Source organism: Ictalurus punctatus, chromosome 7, assembly GCF_001660625.3.
Source record: "Ictalurus punctatus breed USDA103 chromosome 7, Coco_2.0, whole genome shotgun sequence".
NCBI lineage: Eukaryota > Metazoa > Chordata > Actinopteri > Siluriformes > Ictaluridae > Ictalurus > Ictalurus punctatus.
In genome coordinates, this window is record NC_030422.2 from 20,087,645 (window position 1) to 20,115,401 (window position 27,757).

General features: G+C 39.7%; 1 protein-coding gene across 2 annotated transcripts in view; it reads right to left on the reverse strand.

The window, feature by feature from the left end:
• Positions 1–27,757, reverse strand: part of arap2 (ArfGAP with RhoGAP domain, ankyrin repeat and PH domain 2) — an 88,249-nt gene that overhangs the window by 59,841 nt on the left and 651 nt on the right. For both annotated transcript variants that reach the window (XM_017472612.3, XM_017472613.3), the window contains exons 2-9: positions 21,765–22,645; positions 21,013–21,083; positions 19,651–19,736; positions 19,173–19,237; positions 18,575–18,919; positions 16,685–16,754; positions 8,996–9,116; positions 2,033–2,211 (exon numbers count right to left, since the gene is read on the reverse strand). In XM_017472612.3, coding sequence (XP_017328101.1) covers positions 2,033–2,211; positions 8,996–9,116; positions 16,685–16,754; positions 18,575–18,919; positions 19,173–19,237; positions 19,651–19,736; positions 21,013–21,083; positions 21,765–22,567 — 1,740 coding nt within the window. In that variant the 5' untranslated portion in view covers positions 22,568–22,645. The remainder of the gene's footprint in view (positions 1–2,032; positions 2,212–8,995; positions 9,117–16,684; positions 16,755–18,574; positions 18,920–19,172; positions 19,238–19,650; positions 19,737–21,012; positions 21,084–21,764; positions 22,646–27,757) is intronic.

Consider the following 27,757-nt stretch of genomic DNA (forward strand, 5'->3'; position numbering starts at 1 on the left):
CAAGCCACCACTGCCCCATTATGAGTGAAAATTGGTCATGTCAAATTAGGGAGCGGCACATTTTAGGCACACATCGCTTCATTGAGAACAGATCCATAAAGTGTAGAGCTATGCAACTCAATATTCATCAGCATCACAGCTGACGTCACATGAGGTGTCTCGGCTCAAATCTGCAGAAAATCTGCACTTGTTTTGAAAAATTGCAAGCTCCTGTGAATATTGCGGAGTTTGCTTGATTTTGCGCTCATTTCTGTGATCGCAAAAATTGCAAAATCCAGGACGGACTGATAAACATAAGAAAGAATATACAGCCATTTAGGTGACTTTTAGATTTTACTTATGACAGATAACTGTATGAAAGACGTTTACCTACATTTCTGACACTACTGAGATGCATGCAAAACAACCAACCTGACCATCATCAACATGGCTGAATTCCAAATCGCTTCCTATTCTCTGAATATGCTTACTACATAGGGTATAGCATAACGGCATTACAGAACCTAAACAGTACACTATATGTCCAATAATAGGACGCCTTTGGAGCCTAAAAACAAGACAATAACGAGTGTCTTAAATATTGAAAGGTTTTTGCTTTCGAATGTGTGAAGTGGAATCATTTTTGAAGAATGGAATGTTTGCTGACAGTCCTACCATATGCCACTGCTTTATCACCTGCTGTTTTTAACCTAATGGAAAAAAAGGATACATAACATCCTGCTTTTCTACATGTCTTTCCACAGGTCGCTTTGGATAAAAGCATCAGCTAAATGAATAAATGTAGGTCCACTGAGCAAATAATCGTGATGATTTAAAAAGTCTCTATAGACCTCGAAAAAACTTTAGGATTAATGGTCTGCTGTGCTAAAATCTAACCCTGCATACACTGAGGTTTGTCCGAGTTCTGTCTCCTCTCATGGTTTCAAGCAGGTAGCTGAGCAGAGGATCGATGCGGCACTAAACGGGGACCACGCGAAGGCTGCTTTTGTTTGTTTGCCGTGACTCTGGTTCCCGTTGGGAGGCGCAGGGTGACATCTGATCAGGGCAGCAGACCTGACTGCAACCTCCCCTCCAAGGAGAAAAGGAGGGAATAGAGAGACCTAGCAGTGAGCTCGTTCATCTTGTTAAATTAAATACTCCACTCCGCTGAACATGAACAGAGTCGCCCACTTCACTCTTTCTCTGGCTCCCTCCCTCATTCTCCAATTCTTGTGCTCTTTCACCTTCTCGCCATCCTTCAATTCCCCCTCGCTGTCTTCACCTTCCTCAACATTCCCTCCATCATTGTCTCCCTCCATCTAACTCCCTGCTCTCGTGTCCCGCTCTCCCTCTTTTTTTCTCCCACCGCTCGACATTGTGCTCGCCGTGGAGAAGATTTTAAACAAAAACAATGCAATCAATTTCCATTTATTCTACTTCTTACTGCTCGCCCTCGCCTTCTCCCCATCAATTAGCTGACGAAGAGAAATTTCCTTGCATAATTAAGACAAAAGACCTCTCTTCACGCTAATGCGGAAAGTAATGAAAGGAAAAGATCATGTACGGCGCACGTGTGAAAGTGAGAATAAGAGCGAGAGTGTGTTGGTTATATAGAATCATCCTCCCGAGGAAAAATAAAAAAAACATTTGTTTGTGACTGCAGATACAGGGTGTTAATGTGTGGGCACGTTTTTATATCTTAGTGGGCACCAAATGTCCCCACAAGGATAGGAATATCAGAGAGGTTCAACCTTGTGAGGACATTCCCTATGAGGTTAAAAACAATTTTTTAAAGTTTCCTTTTGTAAGGTCTTTACAAGAATAGAAAGACGTGTGTGTGTGGGTGGGTGTGTGTGTGTGTGTGTGTGTGTGTCTGTGTGCGTGCGCTTTTATATAAGATACACCATACAATATTAGTCCTTTAGGCTGGTTTGCCGTATACACAGTGGACGCACAAGTACATTTACACACAAAAAAAACAGGGGAATAAAAATAGGCTTTGTCTTGAATACAGGAATGTGACAGCAAATGCACGACTGAACTAAAAAGCTACCTGGTCTGTTTTGCAGAGTCGGATTTTGGTTCCCATGAGGCTGAGGTAGACTCTGCCTTTGTGGCCGCGCAGCTCCACGTAGCCGCTCTTGCTGGAGCTGAGCTTACAGGGCGTGTGGGAAACGGTTGAGCGAGACTTCAGAGCAGCCTGCAGCACCGCCAGCCATTCCTGACGTTCTCCTGGGGGTGTGACGCACAGAAGGGAAAGCTGTTAAGAATGTGCGTGTGTGTGTGTGTGTGTGTATATAAACACGCATCTGAGAGAAAGAGAAAGAGACCGAGAGAGCAGAGATATATTGGGTCTCATGCTCCCAGGTGAACAGTACGCAAGTGCATACATGTGTAAATATAATACATGCTTTTTTAAAACACATTTCCCAGTGTATGAATAGCGAGACAGGGCGGCAGTGGGGAATTAAATAGAAGGGAAGAGGCCTGATATTGCGTGGCATACTTTTGCAAAGTTTCCAAATCTGCAAATGAAGCCTGCATGCAAAAAGCCCTTGTGTCTCATTGGCTTGTGTGTGTGTGTGTGAAAGTTGATTGGAAGCGGGTAGCACAAGATGTCCCTTGAAATTGGTTTAAATGGGACCACAGGGGCTCCCACACACTAGCTGAGAAATATTAACAGCTGGATGCCCCCATTCTATGCAGGTCTATGAACACCTGGTGTCAGAGAGAGAGAGAGAGAGAGAGAGAGAGAGAGAGAGAGAGAGAGAGAGAGAGAGAGAGAGAGCGAGGCATAAAGAAAGTAAGAGGGAACAGAGTAGATTATATTAACATATCATAAACTTAATTCATGAGAATACGTGACTTGCTGTGGACAAGTATTCTCATGAATTAAACAAAAACAGAATCAGAATTAAACAAAACCAAAAAATAATGTTAAAGTTTTCTTGTCGCTACAGTATGGCAGTTTTCAACAAAATAACACATCAAATTGACTAAAAACATAAATAAATAAATAAATAAATAAATAAATAAATAAATAAATAAATACACAACAGGGCTGAATGTGATCAGAAGCTTAATGCGTGCCAGGCTTCTACCCTGGAGAGGATTCAAAGCAAACCTATTTTTAATCAGTGCCAACCAGCTAAAACACAAAGCACAAGAATGCCTAGCCCAAGGAGGCTCTGTGGTCTAACTCGGTGCCAACAAGCTAATATTCAGTGCTGATGTTCCCACAAAGCCAGGAGCCTCCGCCCTCTCCACCACTTCACAGCGAGGTTTTGGCATGTCACAGCTTACTGCCACGTGAACGGATATGGTTTAGACGTGTTTCTTCTGCATGAGAAAACAGGAATTACAAACAGAGCTCCAACTGATTGGTTGCGATTAGGTTACCATGTAAACCAGGATGGCACATCATTTCTAAATCATTTTTGCAGTATATTACATCTGTGAATTCTCGAATTCGATTGGTCAGAAGGCGTTGACTAATTTACAACAACGGTATCCCTGACAGTAGAGCCAGCTGTAATTCAAACCATAGGTTTATATTAAATGCACTCTGTCTACTACGTTATCACTTCTGTAGTAAAGACTGGCACTTGCATGAAGGATGCTCCACATAGTAATAAAGAAAAACTAATAAATCATTGTTGCGCTGACATTTTCTGCATGGACATTTATTTAACATTCATGGACGGAGTCTCCAGTTTCAGCACTATGTAATGGTGGGTTCTTCAATCGAGCGATTCCCACCCATGTTCATGAAGCTCCATCCCCAGGATCTACTGTGCCTCGTAAAATGTCTATAAAATGACTTACAGGATGTGCATCCAATCAGAAACAAGCATTCTGGACCTAAAGTCAGTTTTCAAACAGCTTTTCTCAGCCACTTAATACACTTTTGCCAAGGCCACGACTTAACGTATTGTTGTTTTTATCACATTGACCAGATCTTCCATGTTTTTTTCTACAAGGAAGAAAATGAATGAAATACTATAACAGCGACATGCTGTTATTGGTGTGATGCACATCAGTCCATATCACACCACCACAATGATGACTATTTTACTATAACAGCATGCCATGTCATGGTTTATTCCTTATGTATTAACCTTTAGAATTCTGATACTACTAAAGCTTGCAATGCGTAACGAGCCCTCTAACAAACCAGAACTTTTTATCATTTTCTGTAGGCTGACCAATCTTAAAAAGTTCCAGCTCTAGCTGCTTAGTAAAACTGGCACACATGCAAAAAAGGTACAAACTGTTCCCCTTCTTATCACTGCAGTGTGACCCTCAAGGGGACATCTTTTGTACATTTTGTACCTTTCACCTGTAAAAGTGAATATAATTTATCTTTCAAACTCAATATCTTTTTAAGCTACATAATCGGTTTTTTTATGGTCCACTGTTGTACGTTAAATGAGTTTTTCCCAGGTGAAGGATACATAATAAAAGTACAAGAGACATACCTTTGAGGGTATCACTCCAGCCACAAGCAATGGTAAAATTCAGTGCCTTTTGTTCCCGATACTGTGCGAGATCCAAAAACGAAATGTGAGAAATGAATGCAGATGAGCCTTTAACCATGACGTATAAGTTTGTTTTAGTATCGAACTTGAAATGAGCAGCAATATAATCACAATGCACTATTTTCAAGCACACTGTTCAGCCCTACCATCAACACATCAGCACACACAGATAGACACTGGCCAGTGACATTTGGGCTAAAAAATATATTGTGTAATAATTGCTATAGCTACACTGATAACACCAAATGCCACAATATGCAAATGAGAGCTACTGCGCGTGAGAATCCTGACTAATCTCTGATGTTCCCAGCGAGTGTTCTGTGGGTGTTCCAGCAAATCAAGGCTTTTGCATTATTTAACAAGCATCAATAATTCAGGCCAAAATAATGCAGGTTGGTTTTTAACCGTGTCATATTATGCCTTCCCTAATGTGTTTTTAATCTACTATAAGGCATTGCGTAATATGAGGTTTTATTTCACACTATGCAGCTTTGCTTGAAATAGAACACACAACAGGAGCTGAGCAAACAATGAGAATATGCAGCAAGGTGTACGCCCATGGACAAACACGATCCTCACGGCAGGTGTGTGTTTGTGTGTTCATCAGCGTGTGGGTGTTTCTGTCTGGGAACTTTCAGCTGCTGCATTTTTAAAAAGTGCTTATTTCCTCACTCCCTCCACACAAATGTTTTACAGTCACAATACCACAACGACGCTATAAAAAAAATAAAAAAAAATAAAAAGTTTGCTTCTGCATCGCTGATGTTCACCTGGGGAGACCTCCACACCTGCAGCCTGGCAAAAAAAAAAACACACACACAAAAAAAAAAAAAAAAAAAAAAAAAAAAAAAAAACACTGCACAGCTGTGGATGATCCCGAACACCCATACATATTCCTATGCATCTAAATTATTCACCATGTGCTCGCCGCGTCTCTCTCTCTCTTTCTCTCGCTCTCTCCATCTCTCTCTCTCTCCTCAGTCGTGGCCTTTTCCTTTTTCTCTGTCCACCTACAACCCTTACACCCACTCCCTTGCTCTTTTCCCTCCATCTTTTGTGTTTGTCTTAAGATTGATGACTCTCTCAGTCTGGTACAACGCTGTTTAAAGATGCATGAGCTGACCAGGCTGTCTCTCCGTCCGGAACACAGCCCTGCCACTAATGAAAAAGCTTTGCTAACCCCTCATCTAGACTTACGGGGGGAATTCGAACAGATCCATAGTTTGCAATATCAGAGAGACCAAAGATCCATTTTTAACAAGATATATAAATATTCTTTACTACATGCTCAAAGCCATAGCACTGGCTTTCTAATCTGTAGTCAGAAGCTACACATCCTGCATGCTGACAAGTCCTGACATAGAGACAGGGCTATTATTTGCTTTATAAATTGGCACGTTCACAGCCGACGCTGACTTTCGCTGCAAGATATCATGGAATTAGATAAATAATGCTCCCAGCAAACACCTCCAACCCTGACTGACAATAATGCACTCGAGCAGGACATTTAATGCACATTTTTAAAATCATGCAATCATCATCCTTCATCGTCTTAGTCGTCAACGTGCCAGCACCGTGTTACGGCTCAGCGTGAAGCGTATCTACACTCTGTTGGCTGGCCGACTGCAAACAGCGGCCATGAGGAGAGAAAAGCTCTCATTAAACCAGACACAGCCCCGGCTAATCGAAGGAGATGAGCAGTGAGAAGAGCACACATACCACTCTGTTTGAGAATGTCTGGCGGAAATAGACAGGAAGAGTGGCGAGGGAGAAAGAGAGAAAGTGATGGCACAGCAAACTGGAGGGAAGAGATGTGGTGTGGATGAGATTGCATTCCCATCTACCATATCTGAACTAGATGTGTGATTGCTACTGACTAGCATTTCAACAGATGTTGCTGTACAGAGAACAGGAAATTAGTTTACTCAAAACATACTCGTAATGCAAGCCTAAGTAGAGTTACTGGATTCCAATAAACACATTTCTGTAGAACATTTTCAGGAATTCCTTAGGTCATCTGTAATGAGTATCAGATTTGTCCATGGGCGTACACTTATTGCTGTATATTCAGTTTGCTCAGCTCACGTTGTGTATTTTCTATGTAAACTAAAGCTGCATAATATGAAATTAAAATCATATTATGAAATGCCTTACAGCAGTGGGTCCTGACCCTCTTCCTTGAGATCTACCTTCCTGCAGGTTTCATTTCCAACCAAAGTCTAACACACCTGTTTTAGCTGATCAAGAACTTCTTAAGGCAAATGATTACATGGTCAGATCGGCATGATTAAGGTTGACGCTAAAGTCTTTAGGAAGGTAGATCTCCAGGAACAGGGTTTATTATATATACACAGTATATTAAAAACACATTAGGGAAGTCATATGATATGGTTAAATCTCCAAGCACAAAATATGTATAACTCCTCCAATCAGAGAAGAATGTGTGTTACCAAAATTTGTGGACACTATAAAAGCTCAGGGAATGTCAAAGTAAATTAAATGACTTTCTTGTTTTGCTCCAGCGTTGGAAATTTGGATAAGAACAGTAATGGTAAGTGTTTTTTTTTTAGATATTGCTTACTTAAATACTCCCTGCATGTATGTGTTGAATTGTCCAAGCCACCGAGACCCTTTTGTTTGAGCTTGGGGGGTATTATCTAGGTAAGGATTTACGGAAGTAGATTTTCTCTTGCTTGTTTTTGTCTTTGTTGTTACAGTTGAACTGAAAGTGGGCCTTTCAACAGGATAATGATCCTAAGCACAATAGCAAATCCACCAAGGAATGGGTCAAAAAGAAGAAATGGAGGGTTATGGAATGGCCTAGTCAAAGCCCGGATTTGAATCCCATTGAAATGTTGTATGGGGATTTGAAACGGACAGTACATGCAAGAAAACCCTCAAACATCTTGCACCTGAAAGAATATTGCATGGAAGAGTGGTAAAAAAATTCCAGCAAGATTAGTGGACAATTATGCAAAACACCTACAAGACGTTATTTCTGCTAAAGGGGGCAATTCTAGCTTCTGAGGCCAAAGGGGTACGTACTTTTTCCACAGAAAAATATCACATCTTTTGATATTTCTGTTGAATAAATGATTGAAAAAGCTAACTTTTCTTGTCGTTTTATTCAAGTGTATCAACTTTATTAACAGGCACTGTTTCAAAGAGGATCAAATATTTGCTTGTCCAATATGTCAAAAAAGCCAACAATTTCCATGGGGTGTACTTATTTTTTCACATGACTGTACATACACTTTTTTTACCATCCCAAACGTAGGCTGATTCAGTTCTACCCTTAGACTCTCTTATACAGGCTACACAGGATTTCAGGGAGTTGTGATTGTTGTGGCCAAAATGCTTGTTTTCACTGCTGCAATTTTTTTAAATTTGTGATGCAGTTTGCTGAGTTTTTTGTGCTTTTGTTGCAGAAAATGACTTGAATTGGCAAAATTGCAATTACATGAAATTGTTTTGCACGGTCTTTCACAGTGACGTTTGTTGGTAAATGAGATCTTTTAGCTGTACTCATGTTCGAAGCACATGAATCAGAGTGGGCTTTGGCTGAATGTGCATTGTGATGACAACTCATTATGTGTCTTGGACCAAATCTGCAAAAAATCTGTGGTAATTTTTTTATTTATTTATTTATTTTAAAAAGGCAAGCTCCTCTGAATATTGTGGAGTTTGCTTGATTTTGCGTTAATTTCTGCGATTGCAAAATTGTGAAATCCCGAAGGCACTGACTATATTATACAGAGTGTCCCAAAAGTCTACATAAATAGAGGAAATTAAAACAATTAACAAAATGTCTTCCAAAATTTTTTATACTTATATTTTTTCAGACAGACTTTAAGAATGGGTTTTGGCAAAAGAAGAACGTACTGAAATCATTCTCACGGCTGGATCGGGAAGCTGTCGCAACGTCGTGATGGACTTTCACACCCGGCACAGTTGCCAAACGTATTAACAAATTCAAAAAGACTGGAAGTGTTGCTGACCAACCAAGAAGTGTTATCCATATATAAACAGGAAGAAGCAAATACAAGAAGGTACTTCATGTTGAAATTATTGCTTGCGGTAATGGCCCATATGCCACAGAGGCAGCAGACCCAAATTAAGTTAAAAAATAAATAGCTGGAGTATTCCTTTAAACTTGTCAGTGTAGAATGGCTTTTCACAGTCGGTTTTTATAAGGAATATCAATCTGTGAGGGGATGATTAAAAAATAGATCACTGTGGCAATATGAGACATTTGAGAAAATCATCTCTGCACCCAGGCTATTGATAAAACAAATTCAGGTTCATTTCGTTACTTTGCTAGAGAACCACCAGCGAGTGAGAAAGTCCTGAAGTTTAACTACTCGTGCCTCCTGTGGGGGAATGTGGGTGAAAAATACAGGAGTGAAGACACGGTGGGAATGAAAAGTGAGCCTGTGAATGAGGATGAGCGAGGGATAAATAAAATAAAAAAGCCTCACCTTCTTTTTCAACTCGAAAAACAAAGGTTCTCATTGAGGTTACCACCTCAAACTTATTGTCTCCCACAGAGCGCACCTGCTTAACAGCTATGAGAGAGACCAGTCCTTTAGAGTACATCTCCTGCAGAGAGAGAGAGAGAGAGAGAGAGCGAGAGAGAGAGAAAATTCAGTCTCGCTACTTTAAAATCACATTCATACTCCACCCACACACACACCGCTGGCATCTACTTCACAGCAGAGTAAAATCCAACTCTCGTACATCTGCTAAAAGAGTGATGGAATAGGAGATACACCCTGACACACACACACACACACACACACCCTTTAGATCAAATTCCCATGTGTGCTCAAGCTCTATGTGAAAAATACATACATAAACACACAGTCAGGTATCTAGCTGGTCCGAATACTAATACTAAGATCCCTCTCCAGCAAACAAATCTCTCACATATTTACAGCCTGGAGATTCACAGGGACTTCGGGAGGAAAGATGGCTTGATTGCTTAGGGAAAATGGTATTTGGTCTCTATCTGTATGCTTCAAACTAACTCAAGAGCAAAAAAAAAAAAAAGAGAGAGAGAGAGAGAGAGAGAGAGAGAGAGAGAGAGAGAGAGAGAGAGAGAAAGAGATCGCTAGTCAGCCCTGTGCCCTATAACATGAGCCTCAGTTTGTAATTTCCTTATTCCAGCTCCACTATGAAACCTCCAGCAGCAGCAGGCAGGCAGCTCCGTCTCCTCTACACATGAACTATGGGGCATGTGAATTTTTAATCTTGCTAGAGAGAGACTGATTCGTACGTTCCATCTGCCTCTTAATTACAATGATGACCTTGCACTATTTCTGGTCTTTTCTATCCAGAAATAGCAGAGATGATTGAGTAAGGGACTCCCTCCTTAGTGAGCACAAATGGGAAATAGAGGCACAGGGGGAGAGGTGCAGAGAGCGAAGAAATGTATAACGAATGGGAAGCAGGGCGGGCGACGGCAAACATATTGCGAGGAAATAACTATGGGACAGAAAAGGTAGCAAACAAATGACTGCACAATGTAGTAAGAAAAAAAAGCAAGGGAAGGGGGGGGAAGGGGGTCATGGAGAGGGCCATCTCCACAAATTAAGGCATGATGTTAACAGTGGCGGCTACAGCTAACCCTAATTATGGCGAGGGGCGGCCATCTCCTTTCTGTGGGATTTCTCTCGCTCTCCAATTTAGCTCTTCTCCCGTTGCTACGGCGCTAGGGCCACGAACTTCGCAGCATTCTAATGAGTCTCTCTCCATCTAAATTTGGACGGAGGGGAAGAACAGAGGAGCAAAGGATGAGTGAAAAAAGAAACGAGCGCATCTTTTTGGAAGCTAAGTGCCGATAATTAGGCGCTATCTGGGTTAACGTTAATTACACATTTTAATTGTTATTTTTGAGGTCACAGGGACAGGAGCGCCGCGCGAATGCGTAAACACGAGAAACATCCATTATGAGTTGTAGAGGCGCTCTGTGCAGGATGACGAATGATACAGAACACCGAACATACAAGTGCGTGAGGATTGTGGATGTGCCTTTATTTAATAAGAATGAGTTTCTCATACACTTGATATATAACAAAAGATTTTGACAAACACCATGTCAACAACCGAGTTGTGTTTGCGTTCAGCCCTGCATATAAACTGTGTGCGCAATGTGTACGTGTGTGTGTGTGAGAGAGAGTGAGGATGTACATGTACATGAGTGTTTGCTATTCTGCGTGTAAGCATTTTGCTGTGATTAAATATGGAACATGCATGACAGGAGAATATTATAAACACAGAGCACTGAGACCTGCTTAATAAAGATGCACGCATATACACGGAGAGATACTACATGAGTTCTGTAATGTGTGCCACTGGACAGCATCCAGTGTCACCGATTTGTCACCATTCCAAGACCAAATTCACCATTTATTTCATAATGGTTAAGATGAGGATTTGTGGAACAGGTCCTGCACCAGCCTAATTGTACTGTTTCTACAGCGAATGCTGTTTTGCCTTCACCCTTGCTTATACTGCAAAACGCCGCTGCTTCGTTTCCACTATGGAGCCACAGAGACACCAATTGGCCATGCTGAAGCACTGCAAGCAAAAAAAATAGACCAAACACATATCGCAGTCCCTTTGGATCACGCTCAGAGTTCTGATCTCTGCCATTATTATGAGCAATAATTTGTAAATGTTGCCAGGAGCAAGCCTGGCGGAGCCTCTGCATAGACACTGCAATGAACAGTGACTAACCTCTAATGCCGCTATTGCAGATGTGCTAAAAGGCAAAGAAAGGACACTGCAGAAAAAGGACAGCAGAGCATTTTCACAGGATGGCAACTTTAGGAAGAAAGCTTTGCCTTAATTCAGTCCCAGACAGAGAGCTAATCCTACCTTCAAGCCTTTTTCAACCTCAATCTAAAGACAGGTGACATTCTAAAACCCTGATTTAAACACACACACAGACAGACAGCACAAAATCATGCTGTCAAAATCTCATAGGAGCCGCGAGATAAGGTTGATGTAACTGGCGGGAAACTCCAGAGGGAACAGGCTACTTAGGCTCTTGGGGACCTAAACCGAGCGAGTGAGAGCGTGCGTGGGTCCCTTCTCCCACGCCTTCTGGAGTCCGCGGCGTTTGATGACATCACCAGGTGATGTCGAGGTGAGCAGCAGCTGTCTATGTCTAGGTGGTTTCATAAGCTTCTCTCAGAGAATTGAGAAAGACCATGGGAACAATGGTGTGCACATAAGGCTAAAATAAAATAAAATCAGTCAAAACAGTCCTGAACATGTCAGCGGCATCTACATGTTTGCATGCATCAAGTGTAACGAATTCATTCATTAATACATGAACATGTATCCTAAACAGGACACTCTACGCACGTTACATTTAATCCGATCCAAAGTTTTGCACATGCGTGGAGTTCGGTTTAGTGTCGACGTTACCATAACAACGAGAGCCGCGCGAGTCTAGCTAGTGCGTTCAGATTCTTAATAGCGCTGCTTGCACTGTTGATGACTTTTAAATCATTTATGTGTAGAACTTCACACGGACAACGAGAAGAAGGGATTGCACAGTAAAGTTGCTCAGCAATTCATATTTCACACACATTATCTATCATTATAATGCCTTCGCTCATCTTCTAATGTTACTAATGCAGATTCCAACAGCAAAAGTAATCAAACACAAGAAGGTTTATACGCCCATTTAATGGATTATTAAAAGGATTACTGACCTTGTTCAGGCAGATTTAATTCAAATTGGCCTCAAAAGGTTTATTCTTCTCTGACTGAGGTGTAGAGAGAAAAAAAATGTTGTCCTGACTGAGAGGATCAATCAGATTATTAATGGACCTTTAGGCTGCATTATTATTGTGGGGTTTTTTTTGTTTGTTTGTTTGTTTGTTTTTTGCATTATTATTATTTGCATATCAAACGTGATTGGTTCAAGCCATTGAGCCTACATCAAAATCTGAGCTCATCCACACATACATACTTAATGAGAAGGTTTCCTTTTTAGGAAAAAATGAGGGAAATGTAAAGTCTGAGTTTGAATACCAATGAAGCCATAGCCATCCGAGGCATGGAGTCCAAGAGAGCTAAACTGTCTGTACTCTCTGGGAAGGAGGGAGGACATACTCTCTCTCCCCTATCAATCACGCATCTGTGACCTCATGTATATGGAAGAGGGCAGATAGCTCTTCAATACATAGTGTTTGGCTTCATGTCTTATGATAATGAGTGGGAATTGGCAGAGACCAAATTATGGAGAAAAAATGTCATTTGCCCCAATCATCAACCTATATAATTGGAATCAGTCAGCAAAATGGAGTTCACCAGTTAAAATTCCATTTTTGAGCTCAGACGTACCACCAGGAGTTTGTGATCATCAAATTAACACAAAATTACGCAAGCTCCCAAATATTCACAAGTGCTTACAATTTTTCAAAATTACCGCAGATTTCCCGCCGATTTGGGCCAAGACATGTCATGTGACGTCATCACAACATGCATTCAGCCAAACGCCTCTTCACTTCTCATGCGTCGAGCATGAGTACAGCTAAAAGGTCTCATTTACCAACAAACATCACTGTGAAAGACCGTACAAAACAATTTCATGCGATTGCAACGTTAAAAATTCAAGCAGCTTTCCACAAAAATAAAAAGCAAACTGCATCACAAAGCCGCTGCAAAGTCAAGAATTTTTGGCCACAACAATCACAAAAAACACGCTGCAAAATCCGACTTTAAAACTCTATCATAGGTTTCTTTTGTCCTGTATATTATTGCTTGTGTACCACTATATAACCACAGTGACGCATGATAAATTAATGTAACGCATGCAGTGGCTAATTAGCACCATAAAGTTATAAGCAGCATGTTTCTGACATTAACGTTTTGTTTCCTTGCTGCTATATTAGGTACCTCTCATTTTAAGGGGCTTATGAAAGAGACACACACTGTGAGAAGAGCTAAAGAACATGCTTTGACCTCAAAAAAAAAAAATGCCAAAAACACCAACAGTACAACCACACGCTTCCTTTCACACATACAAACACAGAGCTATGATGCTGCCAAAGTCCTAATACATCAAAGGCTACAGGGTAGGAAAAAAAATGAGGGAGAATACAGAGCTATAATTAACAACTGATTAACAAGTGTACATCACATGGAGTTCATATGATTGATGCAGAACAAAAGGTGGCAGAAGAGAAAAGAGCATGGCATGGCTGCCTATAAACCCGATATGCAAACACAGACTCAAAAAGAACCCAACAAACCAGTTGAATACACAAAGAACATAAAATATGATTGTGTATAAACATACACAGTTACATTAAGCTTGAAATATGATGAAAAGGGACATGGAGATGAAAAGTGAGGGGAGGATAAAAGCCTAGAGATAATTCAATTTAATTTCCATACTATTCTATTTGTATACTGCTTTTTTTTTTTTTTTTTTACAATACATACGGTCACAAAGCAGCTTTACAGAAATAAAGATGCAGATTTATATCCCAATGAGCAAGCCTGAGGCAACAGTGGCAAGGAATAAACTCCCTGAGATGGCATGAAGAAGAAACTTTGAGAGGAACCACACTCAAACTCCTCTTCTGGGTGACACCGGAAAGATACAATGTCGCTGAGTTGCAATGTTCTTACCCTTTTTGCTTCCTCTTCTCTCTTTTCTCCACTGCTAAGCACGATTCTAACCCTGCTTCTTCCTTAAAACATGCAGGTAGAGAGGGAGAGAAAACCACAAAGAGCCACCGAGATAGAGAGGGTGAGCGAGAAAAAAAGTGCATGAGGGAAAGAAAAGACGAAAAGGATGCTGAGGGAAGCAGGAAGCAGTTCTGCTGCTGACCCTCATTTACAGGAGCTAAATAGGGCCAAAGCAGCGTAACAGCTCAATGCAGACAGGTGCTCAGCCTGGCATGGAGCAATGTCACCTTTCCGCATAAACCCCTCTATCTCTTTTTCTCCTCCTGAAAAAGGGTGGCACACCTTTATACTCAACAAAGTCACCTTCATCCTCCACCACCTTCACCATCGTTCAATTAGCAGCACGGCTTTGTGCTCAGGATAAGCCAATATTTAAAAGACGGATCATTTAGGGATACATTTGACATTTTACATCTCGAGAAGCTGGTGAGTCATCATAAAAATGACTCACTTTGAAGGCATTTGAAAACACTTAAAACTACTAATCTGAAGATTTAAAAAGAACTACAGGCTCCTGTGGACCGTCTCTACAGGGCAGTGCTATTGGCAGTTGGGTTGCCAGTTTTTTAAGGGATCCCTACCTTGTATCTCGATTCATTGGCCTAGAGAATTCACCACATAATTACTGTAGTCCATGCCCAATTTGTCATCCTCCTACACCCCATCCATCAATACATAGAGACCACTACACCACCACCACTGAGCAGATATGATTTGGGTGGTTGATCATTCTCAACCCTGCAGTGGCACTGACCTTGATGCAATGACATTTTAAAGGCGTTGCTATGCATTTACACTATTATTTTCACTTATATATTTATCACTCATATAGCAAGACCAAATTCAAGTCAAGCTTGCCAAACAGCCATGAGAAATGAGAAAAAGGAGAAACATTTTGAGCTGGACGAGCTCACAAGCACGTTCACAATCCAAACAGAACTGGCATCAGATCTTTTACTAATGCAGAGCTTTTATTAACAACAGCCATTACAACAGTGCAGTGATAAAATATCAGCTTCAGCTTGACTAGTCAGCTAACAATCAGAGGTAGTGGACCGTTAACTGACACTTAATGGCGGCCGGCTTCTCTTACGGTAAACAGAAGGCCTGTCAGTTATGAACTTTTGGATGACGATTAACTGGCAGACAAATAATTGTGATGAATGACTTAATTGTCTTTTCTGTTGACTTCATGCCAATCATTATATGACTAGAAAACTAGTGCAACTATGCACATACACACTCATTTCTCAATAACAAACATATTTCTAGACAATTTTTTTTTTAAAAAGGAAACACAGCATAAGTAATAAATATGTACAACCAGTCCAAAGGTTTTGAACATAACCTTATGTTTCAGTACAGTTTACCCAAGCTGGCATAAAAATAATGGAAAAAAATTACACAAGCATTCAATCAAATACGTAAATCTTATAATAGTTCATGATTTATAAATCATCTGCTCTCAGATTCTAACAGGACTCAAAATGAGTCCTTCTTTAAAGGCACTTTATTGAAGCAGCTACTATAAGACTATAACTTACCGTAACCTAGATTTGTCTCGTAGCTGAAAGAGAGCATTAGTGTAAGACAAATATATGTTGTATGCTAAAATTGCCGTATTACAGCGATTGTCCCATCCTTCTAGTCAGATCTACTTTTTTTTTTCCAATAGTCACAAACATTTCCTAGTTCACTTGTATCCATAACTTTACATAGATTTTCAAACTACAGAGTATTTAACTTTAATCAATTCCTTGAAGTTTAAACAAAAACGATAATACAATGTTCAGAAACCTTTAACTGGCAGTGTATAAACCCTATTACTGAAATAGGCTAAAACTATCCAAATAAATTATACACTATTCTACATAATCTACAACATTTTACCGCAAAAATGACTAACTTCACTTTATTGTTGTTTCACAAACAAAAACAGTTACAAATAATAGATTTTTGAAAGCCTTTGTGTAATCATTCAAATTTGGTGCAAATGTTTGCTGACTACATACTGTATATATAATGTATGTAATTAATATAATTGTGGATGGTTAATGGTTAATTGGAATTACCTCAAACAATCGTGATCAGCTCAAATAATTGCGATTGCGTGATAACATAACTGTGACAGGACTAGAGTTTCTATTCATATAAATATTATGAATTAACTCTGAGCAGTCTAAAGGGTTGTTTAAAAAATAGTAAAGAGCCACATTTGGCTGGTAAGCTGCCTGAAGAAGGGGCCTGATGTGGGCCTGCTGAGGGTTACAAAATAATTAAACATTGTTGTGAGATGGGGGTATAGAGGGAAAGTGGGAAAACGTGTTTGTAAAATAAAATGGCTATTAATTCATTATTATCTTCCGGTCTGAAAGCACATTGAAGCAGTACCAATGCAGCACAAACAATGAATGTGTATGTGTGTGTGGGTGTGTGTGTGGGGTACATTCACAAACCTTGTCATTATTATAGTAAGAAAGATTCTCTCCATCAAACTTGACCCATCTTCTCTGAAAGACACGATTTCTGAAAATGAAAAGGGAGAAGTTGGTTAAAACAATGAAAACAATAAAGCTAAACACTCCTTTAACTCACAATGACTATGCACATTCATTTTGAAATTCATCATGGCAATGTAGCAACAAGGCAATGTAGCAACAGTAAATTCATCTGTCATCAGTTTACTAGACCAGCGTAGTTGCTTTAACATCCTCAAGTAGCTGGTTTCAAAACCACAGACATCAATGAAAATAGCACATGGATTTGACACCACTTAGCTCATTAACAACTCAGTAGGACCACACAGCTAAAATACCACATTTGTTAAAATAGCTGTGAAAACAGTGAGCACTGTTTCCAGCAAAGGAAGGCAAAATACAGAAACCACTACAAAATACAGAAGCAATACTTAGATAAGTAATGAACTGAGCAAAGTGTATATAAGCATAAGCAGTTTATTATTAGTTTTCAATAGCAGTCAGCCCTTTCATTATGAAGTGTCTTGGCACTATTGCAGCGATCATGTACTTTCTTTTCCCCTTTCTTTCATTTATTGTCAGTTTCCTAGAAAGTAAGAAGAGAAATAAAACTGTAAAATAGTTTCAGATTAAACTTTGAGTATGCCTAGAATCTAGATTAAATAATAATAGATTACTTGCACTCTTCAGGGTTCATATGAGACATTTCCAGAAGCAGTGAATTATAATCTCTAAAGCATCTTATTTAAGAAGATGCAACTTATTTTCAGTGAACATCTTATCTTCGTACTCTGACGGTTTTCGCAAAACCAATCACGTGTCTAGGATAGGAGCTTTAGACCTCAGTGGTTTTGGGGCAGCTAGATATGAAACTCATTCACATTGCAATATTACTACTGACTTCTGAATACTGTATTACTACTGACTACTGAATGTACCAACTTGAATGATAATACTATATGTTTTAAGGCTCATTACAGTCAAAACTGTACTGTTTCACATAACTGGGCAAGAAGCCTGCAGAGAGTCAACTTAATTCACTCAGTACTGAAAGTATGTACTGTGAATGCCTATGCTAGACTAGACACAAGATTCCATAAAGGTGAAAATTACAACCCGGTATTATAGTTTTATTTATAATGAGCTCGACATCACATGACAACCCCACAGCGGCCGTGCAAGGCTTGTTAAGATTATTGTTCTCAGGCTTTAGTAATTTAACAAAACATTTTCACCTGGTATGCATGTTCTGCTTTGAAAATCTAGTAGCAAATATTCCACACACAATGGGATATTTCATTACCACACAGACGTTGATTCTCTTTCTATAAAAGCGCATCCTGAAGCATTTTTTAAATTCCTTCATTTATTAAAAAGAACACCACGTCATACTTTTCATCCATTTACTTACATCTCATTTTGTGGAACATCCACAAAACAAGCAAGTTCCTGTTTTCATTTAAGTTATAGCGGCTGTAAACAGGCCTTCTCTCACTAGCCTCTCCTTGTCATGTTACCAAGACATTGCAAAAAGGTGCAGCTTTACCTCTGACTGTTACATAGTGCTGACAATGGAGACATCTTCAAAAATGCTAAATAAACATCTCACAGAAAACCTCACCATATCAACATAGCACTTTTTTAAACTTTTTATGTGGCACGTTTTCCATGCATGTCTTTGTACAAGTTGAAATAAAGAAAATTCAGCACATTAATATAGATCCTGACTGACACATACTGTTAGAGAAAAACACCTTCTGACCAACCAGAACTGAGAATTAAACAGTGCTGAATACTGGTAGAATAATGCATGATGTCCACTGTATGCTTATTTAAGATCTGCCCCAATTCCTCTGTACTATTCCTCACCCTTGAGGAGAGAGCTTGTCCAGCCAGCCCATTTTCACAGCATGTTTAGGACGTCCGTAGAAACAGGCATACGGTGATATAGATAATTCACTATGGAGAGGAAGTGTGTGTTGCACCAGTCGAGAAAAAGCATCCAAAGGCTCACTACAAACACCACCTGAATCCCCCTGTGACTTGGCTCCAGGCAATGGCAGTGCAGACTGTGGGAGGGACTTTGCTGTGCTTAAAGAACACTCCTTGACTGGCCCCTGTTTGGAAATGCATGGCTGAACCAAAGCATATCCATCACAGAGGTGCCTATCGGTGCTCTCTGTCACCTTTTCTTGCTGCTTGCCCTGCTGCTTCCTGTATTCAGAGAGGAAAAGGAAGTGTGAGTGTGTATTCATACATACATTTCATGACACAGATACATGTCATTATGATTTATTTTTCCAAGTCTTTTTAGTTAGGCATCTGAAAGGTTTTAAAATGTACAAGCAACAAGTAGCAAACAATTGTCCTCTCCATCACACGTGTCTCTCTCAGAATGTAAAACTTAAAGAAGCATGTGGCTAACACGTGTTTAACATGCAAGTTAAAATAGCCTGCCAGACACTACCTCATTTTTTTCTGTTCCAGTTTTTCATTTGTTTCTTGGTTTAACATTTCATTTGTATCCAAAACCTACAAAAATAAAAATAAAATAGCATTACAGTACTTGTCATGTTTATATTGTATGGATGCTTACTGAATGTGTAGAAACAGAAACTCTGGCATTTACAATCAGTGTTAAAAGTTTTACTGAAACTCAAGTACAAGTAAAGAATTTGTGTTTTTTTTAAACAGCAGGCAATACATCACTGACCACCTAAAAATTCCGTAAAAGTATGGAAATATTTTAGAACCCATCTAATAGGGAAAGTGGCTATACTCAATGCAACCATATTCCTGATCAAAATATTCTTCCTTTTAGAAGTGAAAATCAAAATTTAGCTACAAATTTCTGTTGATCAGTCACTTTAAAACAATGTCAAACAAGCAGCTTTTATGAGGCAGATTGGGCCATCAACACAACGTTCAATCAGGATTTTACTTACTAGTTTGTTTTCTGCAAGGGTGTTGTAGAGATAAACCTCACCGTAGGGACTGATGTCCTCAGACGTCAGTGTCCCATGAAGAGGGGCTAAAACACAGAAATGCATTTAAATGCATCGCTATTAGCATATTATATTAGCGTCTAATTAACGTCCAAGAGAAGAGATGAGAAAAGATCTGAAGAGAAGAGACAAGGCGAGTCATGCAAGTGCCTACACTGTCCTTTAAAACAGTTATTCGACCAAAGAGGCTATACCTTGGCCAACTGGTTGTCAAGGTGATAAATGAACGTGCAATCTAGACGGTGATTGTAAAGGGCAGCAGAAAGTCCAGAGCGCTCCCTTCAGGACGAGACACACTCTCGCACAGCTCATAGACAGGACCACACCACTAGATAAGGCTATACCAGAGGGGGTCTGATCCACAGTGCAGTATGTTATCTACGACAGACACTGTATCAGATCACTTTGCTCAGTGGCACAGGAGTCATTTCAGATCGGTGTCATCATTTATCATTATCTGCAGTTGACCTTCTGACTGCACACAACTCTCTCTCTCTCTCTCTCTCTCTCTCTCTCTCGCCCTCACCCACACTTCTCCCTCTATGCATTGTCTGCACCACTGCAATATCCATTAACAGAGAACACTATCACGGAATAACTGGCCTTAGTAATTAAAATAATCTTTTAAAAAGGTACTTAAACAACACTGAAGAGCTGCCGCATAACTAGATAAAGGTAAATTAAGTTTTCTATAAGTGCCACAACGTCAGTGTTGTAATTCCATAAACTTGAAGTGATCCGCATCTCGCCAGCCTCCATCCATACGCATCATCTTTGTCTTACACTATCCGTCTCTCTTTCTTTATTTTTTTTTTCTCTTATCCTCCAGAGCCTAGAAGCAAACAAAGGACTGGAGATGTATATTATAAATACTAAATATCCTGAAATACCCCAGTCCTCTTACATAAGGCTTCAGTTCAATATTCCCTGTTCCCAATTCCCCAGCCTCTATGGGAGCTGTCATGCACAAAGAATTTTGGAAGAGTCTCTACAGGAAATGGAAAGCACCTCTCTTAGTACAGTTTATGCACACATCCACAGAACCACAAAACAAGTGTTTTCAAAGCCATCTGCAACTTTATGTAGTTTTGAGAGTTTGGCAAACTAGGCCTCTCCAATACATAAAGAAGATGACAAACAGCTTCCGTTGAGACCGCAACAGCATCGGTCCGCTCTTCCTCCCATGACAGACCCCATACCATTGCCGCATTCCGTGGGCTTAAAGACGGCAGAGCCCATAATCATGAAAAGAAATAGCGCTTAAATAAAATGCAAATGAAGCAGAAATCAAGTTGAGGATACCTCTCTGCCTGCTGCCGCTGGGATCGTCGGTGCCGCTGTGCTGCTCCGTGCCGGATTTCACAGACACGTTCCTATGGATCAGTAGAATCACTGGTATTGGTCTAATTACATACACATATTTACACACTACTGCAACCAGTTAACCAAATAATTACTGATTCCAAAAAGTTTTTCCAATCAGGCTAAGCTAGTCATCAGATAAATAATATTACAGGTAATAGCAACAAAGAACATCCAATCATTCCATGATTCATTCATTCATTCATTCTTCTTCAATAACCTCTCACACTCATTGGGCAATTTAGCATAACCTGTTCACCTACATGCATGCTTCTGGACGGTAGAAGGAACCCGGTGGAAACCTACATAAACACAGGGAGAACATCTACAGAAACCCCACACAGTCAGTCACCTGTGCTCAGGACCAAACCCAGGACCCTAAAGTTGGGAGGCGGTAATGATACCCCCCTGTGCCACAATTCCACCGCATTCTGTTATATGACTCCAGTAACAGAATGTTTCTGAAGGTTTCAAATAATCAAGGTCATAAATTGACCATACCACCAGTCCAGTCTTGCTAAGATGTAAGCAATTCACCTATGAAACATGACCCTCAGATATCTATCTAGTTGCTTACTACTACTATTAGTCATTATGGAATATTTATACATCCTGTACACTTTAGACAGACATGAAAGAAATAAAACTGTCTCAAATCAGAGCTTGACACAGTATATTGAGCAACAACGTACCAGTCACATGATGGTATGACGGGGAAATCTGGGATCTCTGGCACAGGCCTGTGTCGTAGCTTGTAAGATTGTGTGGGCTTTTGACCAGAAGCTGTAAATGGGCTACTCTCATATATATCATTATCCACCATCACTCCCTGGAATCTCATTGAGTAACCTTCTGAGTCGACATCATCTTTTACACCCGAGACTGGCTGTGTGATGAAAGGAGTAGCCTTCTTCAAGAAGTTCTCCAAATCCGACTGTGTGAAAGGTGGCAGCGATTCATTGCTGTTGGCCAAAGAGGCAGATCTGGAACCTGAGGCGGATGCTTTGTAATTGCTACATGGGAGTGTGTGGGAGACAGTGGAGATAAAATCAGGGTCATGTTTAAAAGTTTTCTCTTTGCAAGTCCTTGGAGGAAGAGTCTGGGTTCCAGGCAATCTATTGTTTTCTCCAGTGCAGTTTGTCTGTAGATTTTGATTCGAGGTTACTCTCTTCCCTTCCTTAATAAAGATAGTTCTAGGAAAGGGAACAGGCTTTTTCTCTCCTCCTGCCATCTCAGAACCTTCGTTATCATGATATCCTGCCATGAGGACCTCAAGGTTGTGCAGGATCCTCCGCCGATGGCCTGTGGGGAAGTCAGCCACTTGCAGGAGCTTCTCCTCAGTAAGCCCCTTGCAGTCTGCCAGGGTGTGGTAGCCTGCCTGAGTAAATCTGGTGACATACTGAGGCAAGTGAAGGCTGGAGAGCCAGAGAGAGATCTCCTCACTCGGGTCCAGGGTGAAGGAGGAAGTGGAGCCATCTGAGCTTTCACTCGTCATGGCAGTGACAGTATGAGTAAATTGACCTGAAGGGCTGGTGCCATGAATAGAAGACTGTATTCAGAAAGCAACAACACTCTAGAAGGGAAGAAGGATTGTAAATTGGTTACCAGACAGAAAAATTTATTAGTAAGGACAATAATGATGGTGACAATAATGTTCTCTTTCTTATTTGACAAACGACAAGTTTTCACCCATTAATGCCCAGTCTACACATATACAGATATTTTTGAAAATGTAGTTTGTTTCTATACACAGGGTCACTGGAAAGGAAGTGCTTTTTTTTTTTTTTTTTTTTTACCATTTTCACTGTTTTCATGTGGACAGAAAAAAAAATTGTTTTAGAAAATGCAAATGTCAGAGTGCCAAACTGCACATGCGCACTATGATTTTGCCCGAGTTATGAATGTGCTAGGAATCTGTTCATCATCTGCTGACCAATTTGTGGTCTGAAATATCTTGGTAGCAATTTCAACACTAACCCTTTTTTATTACTACACCTTAATGCAAATTGCTAGTCTATGATTCACACTGCAGTGCTCCTGAATCCACTGCTATGGTGCTTTAAAATAAAAAATAAAATAAAATAAAAATATATATATAAACTGCAAATGGATTACCAAATTCATTAAGCAGTAGTTCCACCTCATCATCAGTTTATCATTTTTTAGTTTTGAAACTTGGCCAACCATGCATAGGATATTGTAATGAAGGAACTTTTGGTTATACTGGTGGTTTCTGTATTTCCACTTCTCTACCTCTCAATACCACAATACACATGCTCTTAGCTCACTTTTTTTTTTTTTTTTTTTTTTGGTGGTGGGGGGTTATATTTTTAAAAATGCTGTTATGTGGATGGGAATTTTTTAAAGTGTGTGTGTAGGGGGGTTAAAAACTATGTCTTCAGAAATGTATGTATACACATGGATGGGGCCTTGATTCAATTGGTTTTCATGAATAAAAACTTGTACTCAAATTAAAGAGAGAGAAAAAAAAAGAAAAATACCCCACTAAAATCTAAACTGTAGCTCTTAACCATTCCTCCTATCCCCAGATCACAAAAGCTGATTAGGCCAACAAGAGGACACGTCGATAAGTAGGCCATGCACATACACGCCATGCTATGGTTAACCATTCTGCAGTCATTGCATGGCAGAAATGAAGCTGTTGTTTGCAACTCACAACTAGACATCCTTTGTGCTAGTTGCTGTTTGTGGCATTTGAAAAAAAAAATCTTTTGTCTAGTTTTGAGATTCAGGGCCAATGCCATGTAATAGTAAAATTCAGCAAAGAAGCAAAGCACAAGTCAAAATAAAGGCTTTTACAATTGTAAAACGAGATGGAAGAGCACTAAAAACTGTTCTCTGTTTCACAAAGCCCAACCTTATACATTAAACACCAGTCTGTTCTGCAATTTCCCCCAATTACTTCTTCTTTTAGGCTTCTGCATACGTTACACACTTAAACCTACATGTTTACCACTTCAGAAAACTATATCCATTATATAATCTGATCTTAACTGCCTGTGAGAGTTAGCTGTGGCAATATTTTGACACTCGCTCATGGTTTTCAAAGTTACATAGGCAGACGGAACGAGAACAATAGCACCTTGCAACAACACTAAGGAAACTGCTTCCATGTCATTTTCACTTTGCAGCAAAAGCAAGCTGAACACGGTCACACATTTAGCCTCACATGGCTGACAATGGAAAAAGAACAAATGAAATGAATGCAAGATAATGATTTTAGCATTAACCATGAACCAAATGCAGGATCTACAAGAGAACTGACTCGATAAGTCAATATGTATACACCCAACATAAAATGCATTCCATCTGAATGCTCATCACATCACTGCAGCTCTTCAACTGCTGGGCCACTGCACACATATAACACGCCTTTTAGCAAGTGCTTGATTTGCTGTTGGTTGTCAGAGGTTGGTGGGGATGTGTGAAACTTCCTTCTCAGCATGTGGCACTTGCTGAACCATTTCCAACCACTATTTAACCCACATCCAACATTATGACCACTCAAGCGTCACATCTAACATCTAACAATGGTTTTCTGAACTTCATTTCTTTCATTTCTCATAAGCATGAGCCTTGCCATTAAAATGGCATTTTTAAATATCAAATCAAAAAGAGCTTGTTTAAATTTAGGTCCATTTTAAGATCAATATTTCAAAATTCATGATTTATGATGTTCACTTATTACAGCCATGAAGACTTCGTGACGGTATTAAAGACCCTGGCGACACGGTTTGAAAAAACCTCTTTGTTATACTAATTTTCTGCCTGATACAAACTGTGTGGGCGTGTCACATCGCATACTGATTGACAGCTACGCCTCCTCTGCAACTTACAAACAGTGATCATGCGTTTTGTTTTGTTTTTAAAGTATGTAGGAATGACAGAGCTGAGCTTCCACTGTGCTCTGGTGTTGGTGTATTTGGACCATATTTCCACAAAAATAAGATTTGTGTTGTTCCCCCCTCTTTAAAGTCGGTTTAAAAGGCTACAATGATCAGAAGAGCATAGCAGTGCAATGTGCAGAAGCACTACGCATATCATTTTAATAAGCACAATAAAATTTATTTTCATGTCCTTTCATTTAACTGCCTACTGTCACGGCTTATTAACCGTTTAGGATCATGAGTTTTGCCGGCAAGATTACTACTACACTACAACGGTGCATATAAAATGCCCGAAATTCTAACTAGATACAGTTTTGCTCCTGCTCAGGTGCAAAAGGCAGATAGAGCAGGAAAGAAGTCATTTCGGTGTTCAATTATCAAAGAAGCAAGAAGCCAATTATGAAAAATAAGATGACAGTGGCTTTAAACGGATAGGTCAACCAAAAATGAAAATTCTGTCATCACTCACTCACCCTCATGTCGTTCCAAACCCATAAGACTTTCATTCATCTTCGGAACACAAATGAAGACATTTTTAATGAAACCTGGGTGATTTCGGTCTCTCCATTTACAGTCCAGTAACCAAAACATTCAAGCTCCAAAAAGTTAATAAAGGCCTCGTAATATTAATCCATGTGACTCCAGTGGTTTAATCCCGATTATATGAAATGATATGCATGCTTTGTGTGTGCAAAAAACTAAAAATTAAGTCTTTATTCATAAAATATCTTCACTTCCGTGTTGTGTTGACGTGATGGCAGACAAAAAAGTGCAGCACTTCCGGGTCGTCTATACATCGGGACCCGTCGTTCTCTCATGAACGCGCGTCAGAGATCTATGCGGATGTGAAGATATTTTGTGAATAAAGTCTTAAAGTGCTCCTATTATGCTTTTTTTCGGATATTACCTTTCATGTAGTATTACAGAGCTGTTTGTGTATGTAAAAGGTCTGCAAAGTTTCAAAGATCCAAGTGCATGACAAATGGAGTTATTGTCTCCCAAAAGAAAGAACCGATTCCTAACAGCCTGAAACAAGTCATCAGTAATTCCAGAATTACTTCCTGCACAACCCTGCGTAGGCTTGGACTGTAAAAATTTCCCAGGTTTCATTAAAAATGTGTTCCAAAGATAAACAAAAAAGTCTTAGGGTTTGGAATGACATGAGGGTGAGTGAGTGATGACAGGATTTTCATTTTTGCATGAACTATCCCTTTAAAGGTTCGCCTGAAAAAAATCTCTCTCAGTTTTGAGACATTTTGTGCAAAACTGCAAATTATTTATGTACTTCTGGTATTGAAGATGACCAAGACTAAAACACAGGCTGTTTTGCTGCTTTTATGACTGCAAATATCCCATAAAGTTGGGAATCACAGTATGGCGACGGTGTAAAAATATTCTAGGTGTATACACTATTCTCTTTCAGAGCTTTATTCAGAATAATGGAAGGCAAAAGCTGACTACCGCAGAACACTGATACTCCTTTACTGCAAACAAAAAAATGTTTCTCTCTGCTCACAACGTGAGCATGCTTTAACATGCCCTGAAGTTACGCACTCAGTTTAAAGCATGGAACCTTCGGGCAAAACACCGTGCCTCAGCACCATACGCACTTCTAAAGTAAGATGCAAAACAAAAAAAAATAGCCAACCTATTACTGTGGCTTGCACACTGCATCCTTCATTTTGCAACTATCAGGATTGGTTTCAGATTCATAAAGTTCTTATACAATTGCAAGGCTTCACTACCGTAACTACACCACACCAGGCCTCTGCTTATTGTGCGTGTTATGGACACTACTTTGAACATGTTCACCAATTGGTTTTAGCATACAAACAGTATTTATCTAACAGAATCGTATCTAGTCTGGTCTAGTTCTTAGACGAGTTTAGATTTGTTATTTATCATGACTCGACATTCATATGATATTTCATACCCACATTATCAGTAGGGCTGGGCGATATATACATCGATATAATACCGATATAAACACGATAAACACCTTTCTGAGATACCATTGGTATGGTGATTATGGTATTTTTACGTTTTTTAAATCATTACAAATTAAATGGCACTGAATGGATGCCGTTCATTTTTTTTCCCCATTTAATCTTCTTTGTTTTGGCAGGCATTAAAGAAAAGTACCACCAACTCAGTTTAATGGCTTTTTGGTTAATTTTACTACTGTTTTGCAGACAGTTTGTTAGCTAAATTATATACCGTGATATGCATTGTGCATATAAATGTGCATATGTCATAGAAATGTCCTCGACTATTGTTATACTTACTTTTTTTTTTTATCATACTGCCCAGCTCTAATTATCAGTCAACTCAAGTATAATAAAAGCAACATCTGTATGTTGCTATGAAAACGTGCACTCTCAGAAAAATGTTCTCCATTACACAGAAAGGTAGCATGTACATATAGCGTACTTTACTTTAGCTCTACCCATGGGACATTTTAAAATCTACACTACATCCACACTTGTGAAAGATACATATTTACGGTAAACAAACAAACAAACAAAAACAAAAAGATAGGAGGAGGACCCCAATTACAAGGAATTGTACAGTTCAGTACTCTTTATCTGAGTCTTCATTTCAACAACAACAACAACAACAACAACAAAATGAGATTGTATTGTGCAGAAAGTATTTCCTTTCAAGCTGTAAGTATGGACTGTGATGTGCATAATAAAAACAAGAAAGCAGAAGAATGAGGAGGTGTTCTGACTCATACACACCTGGCATCTTATTCTTTATGTACAGCCCTGGAGCAA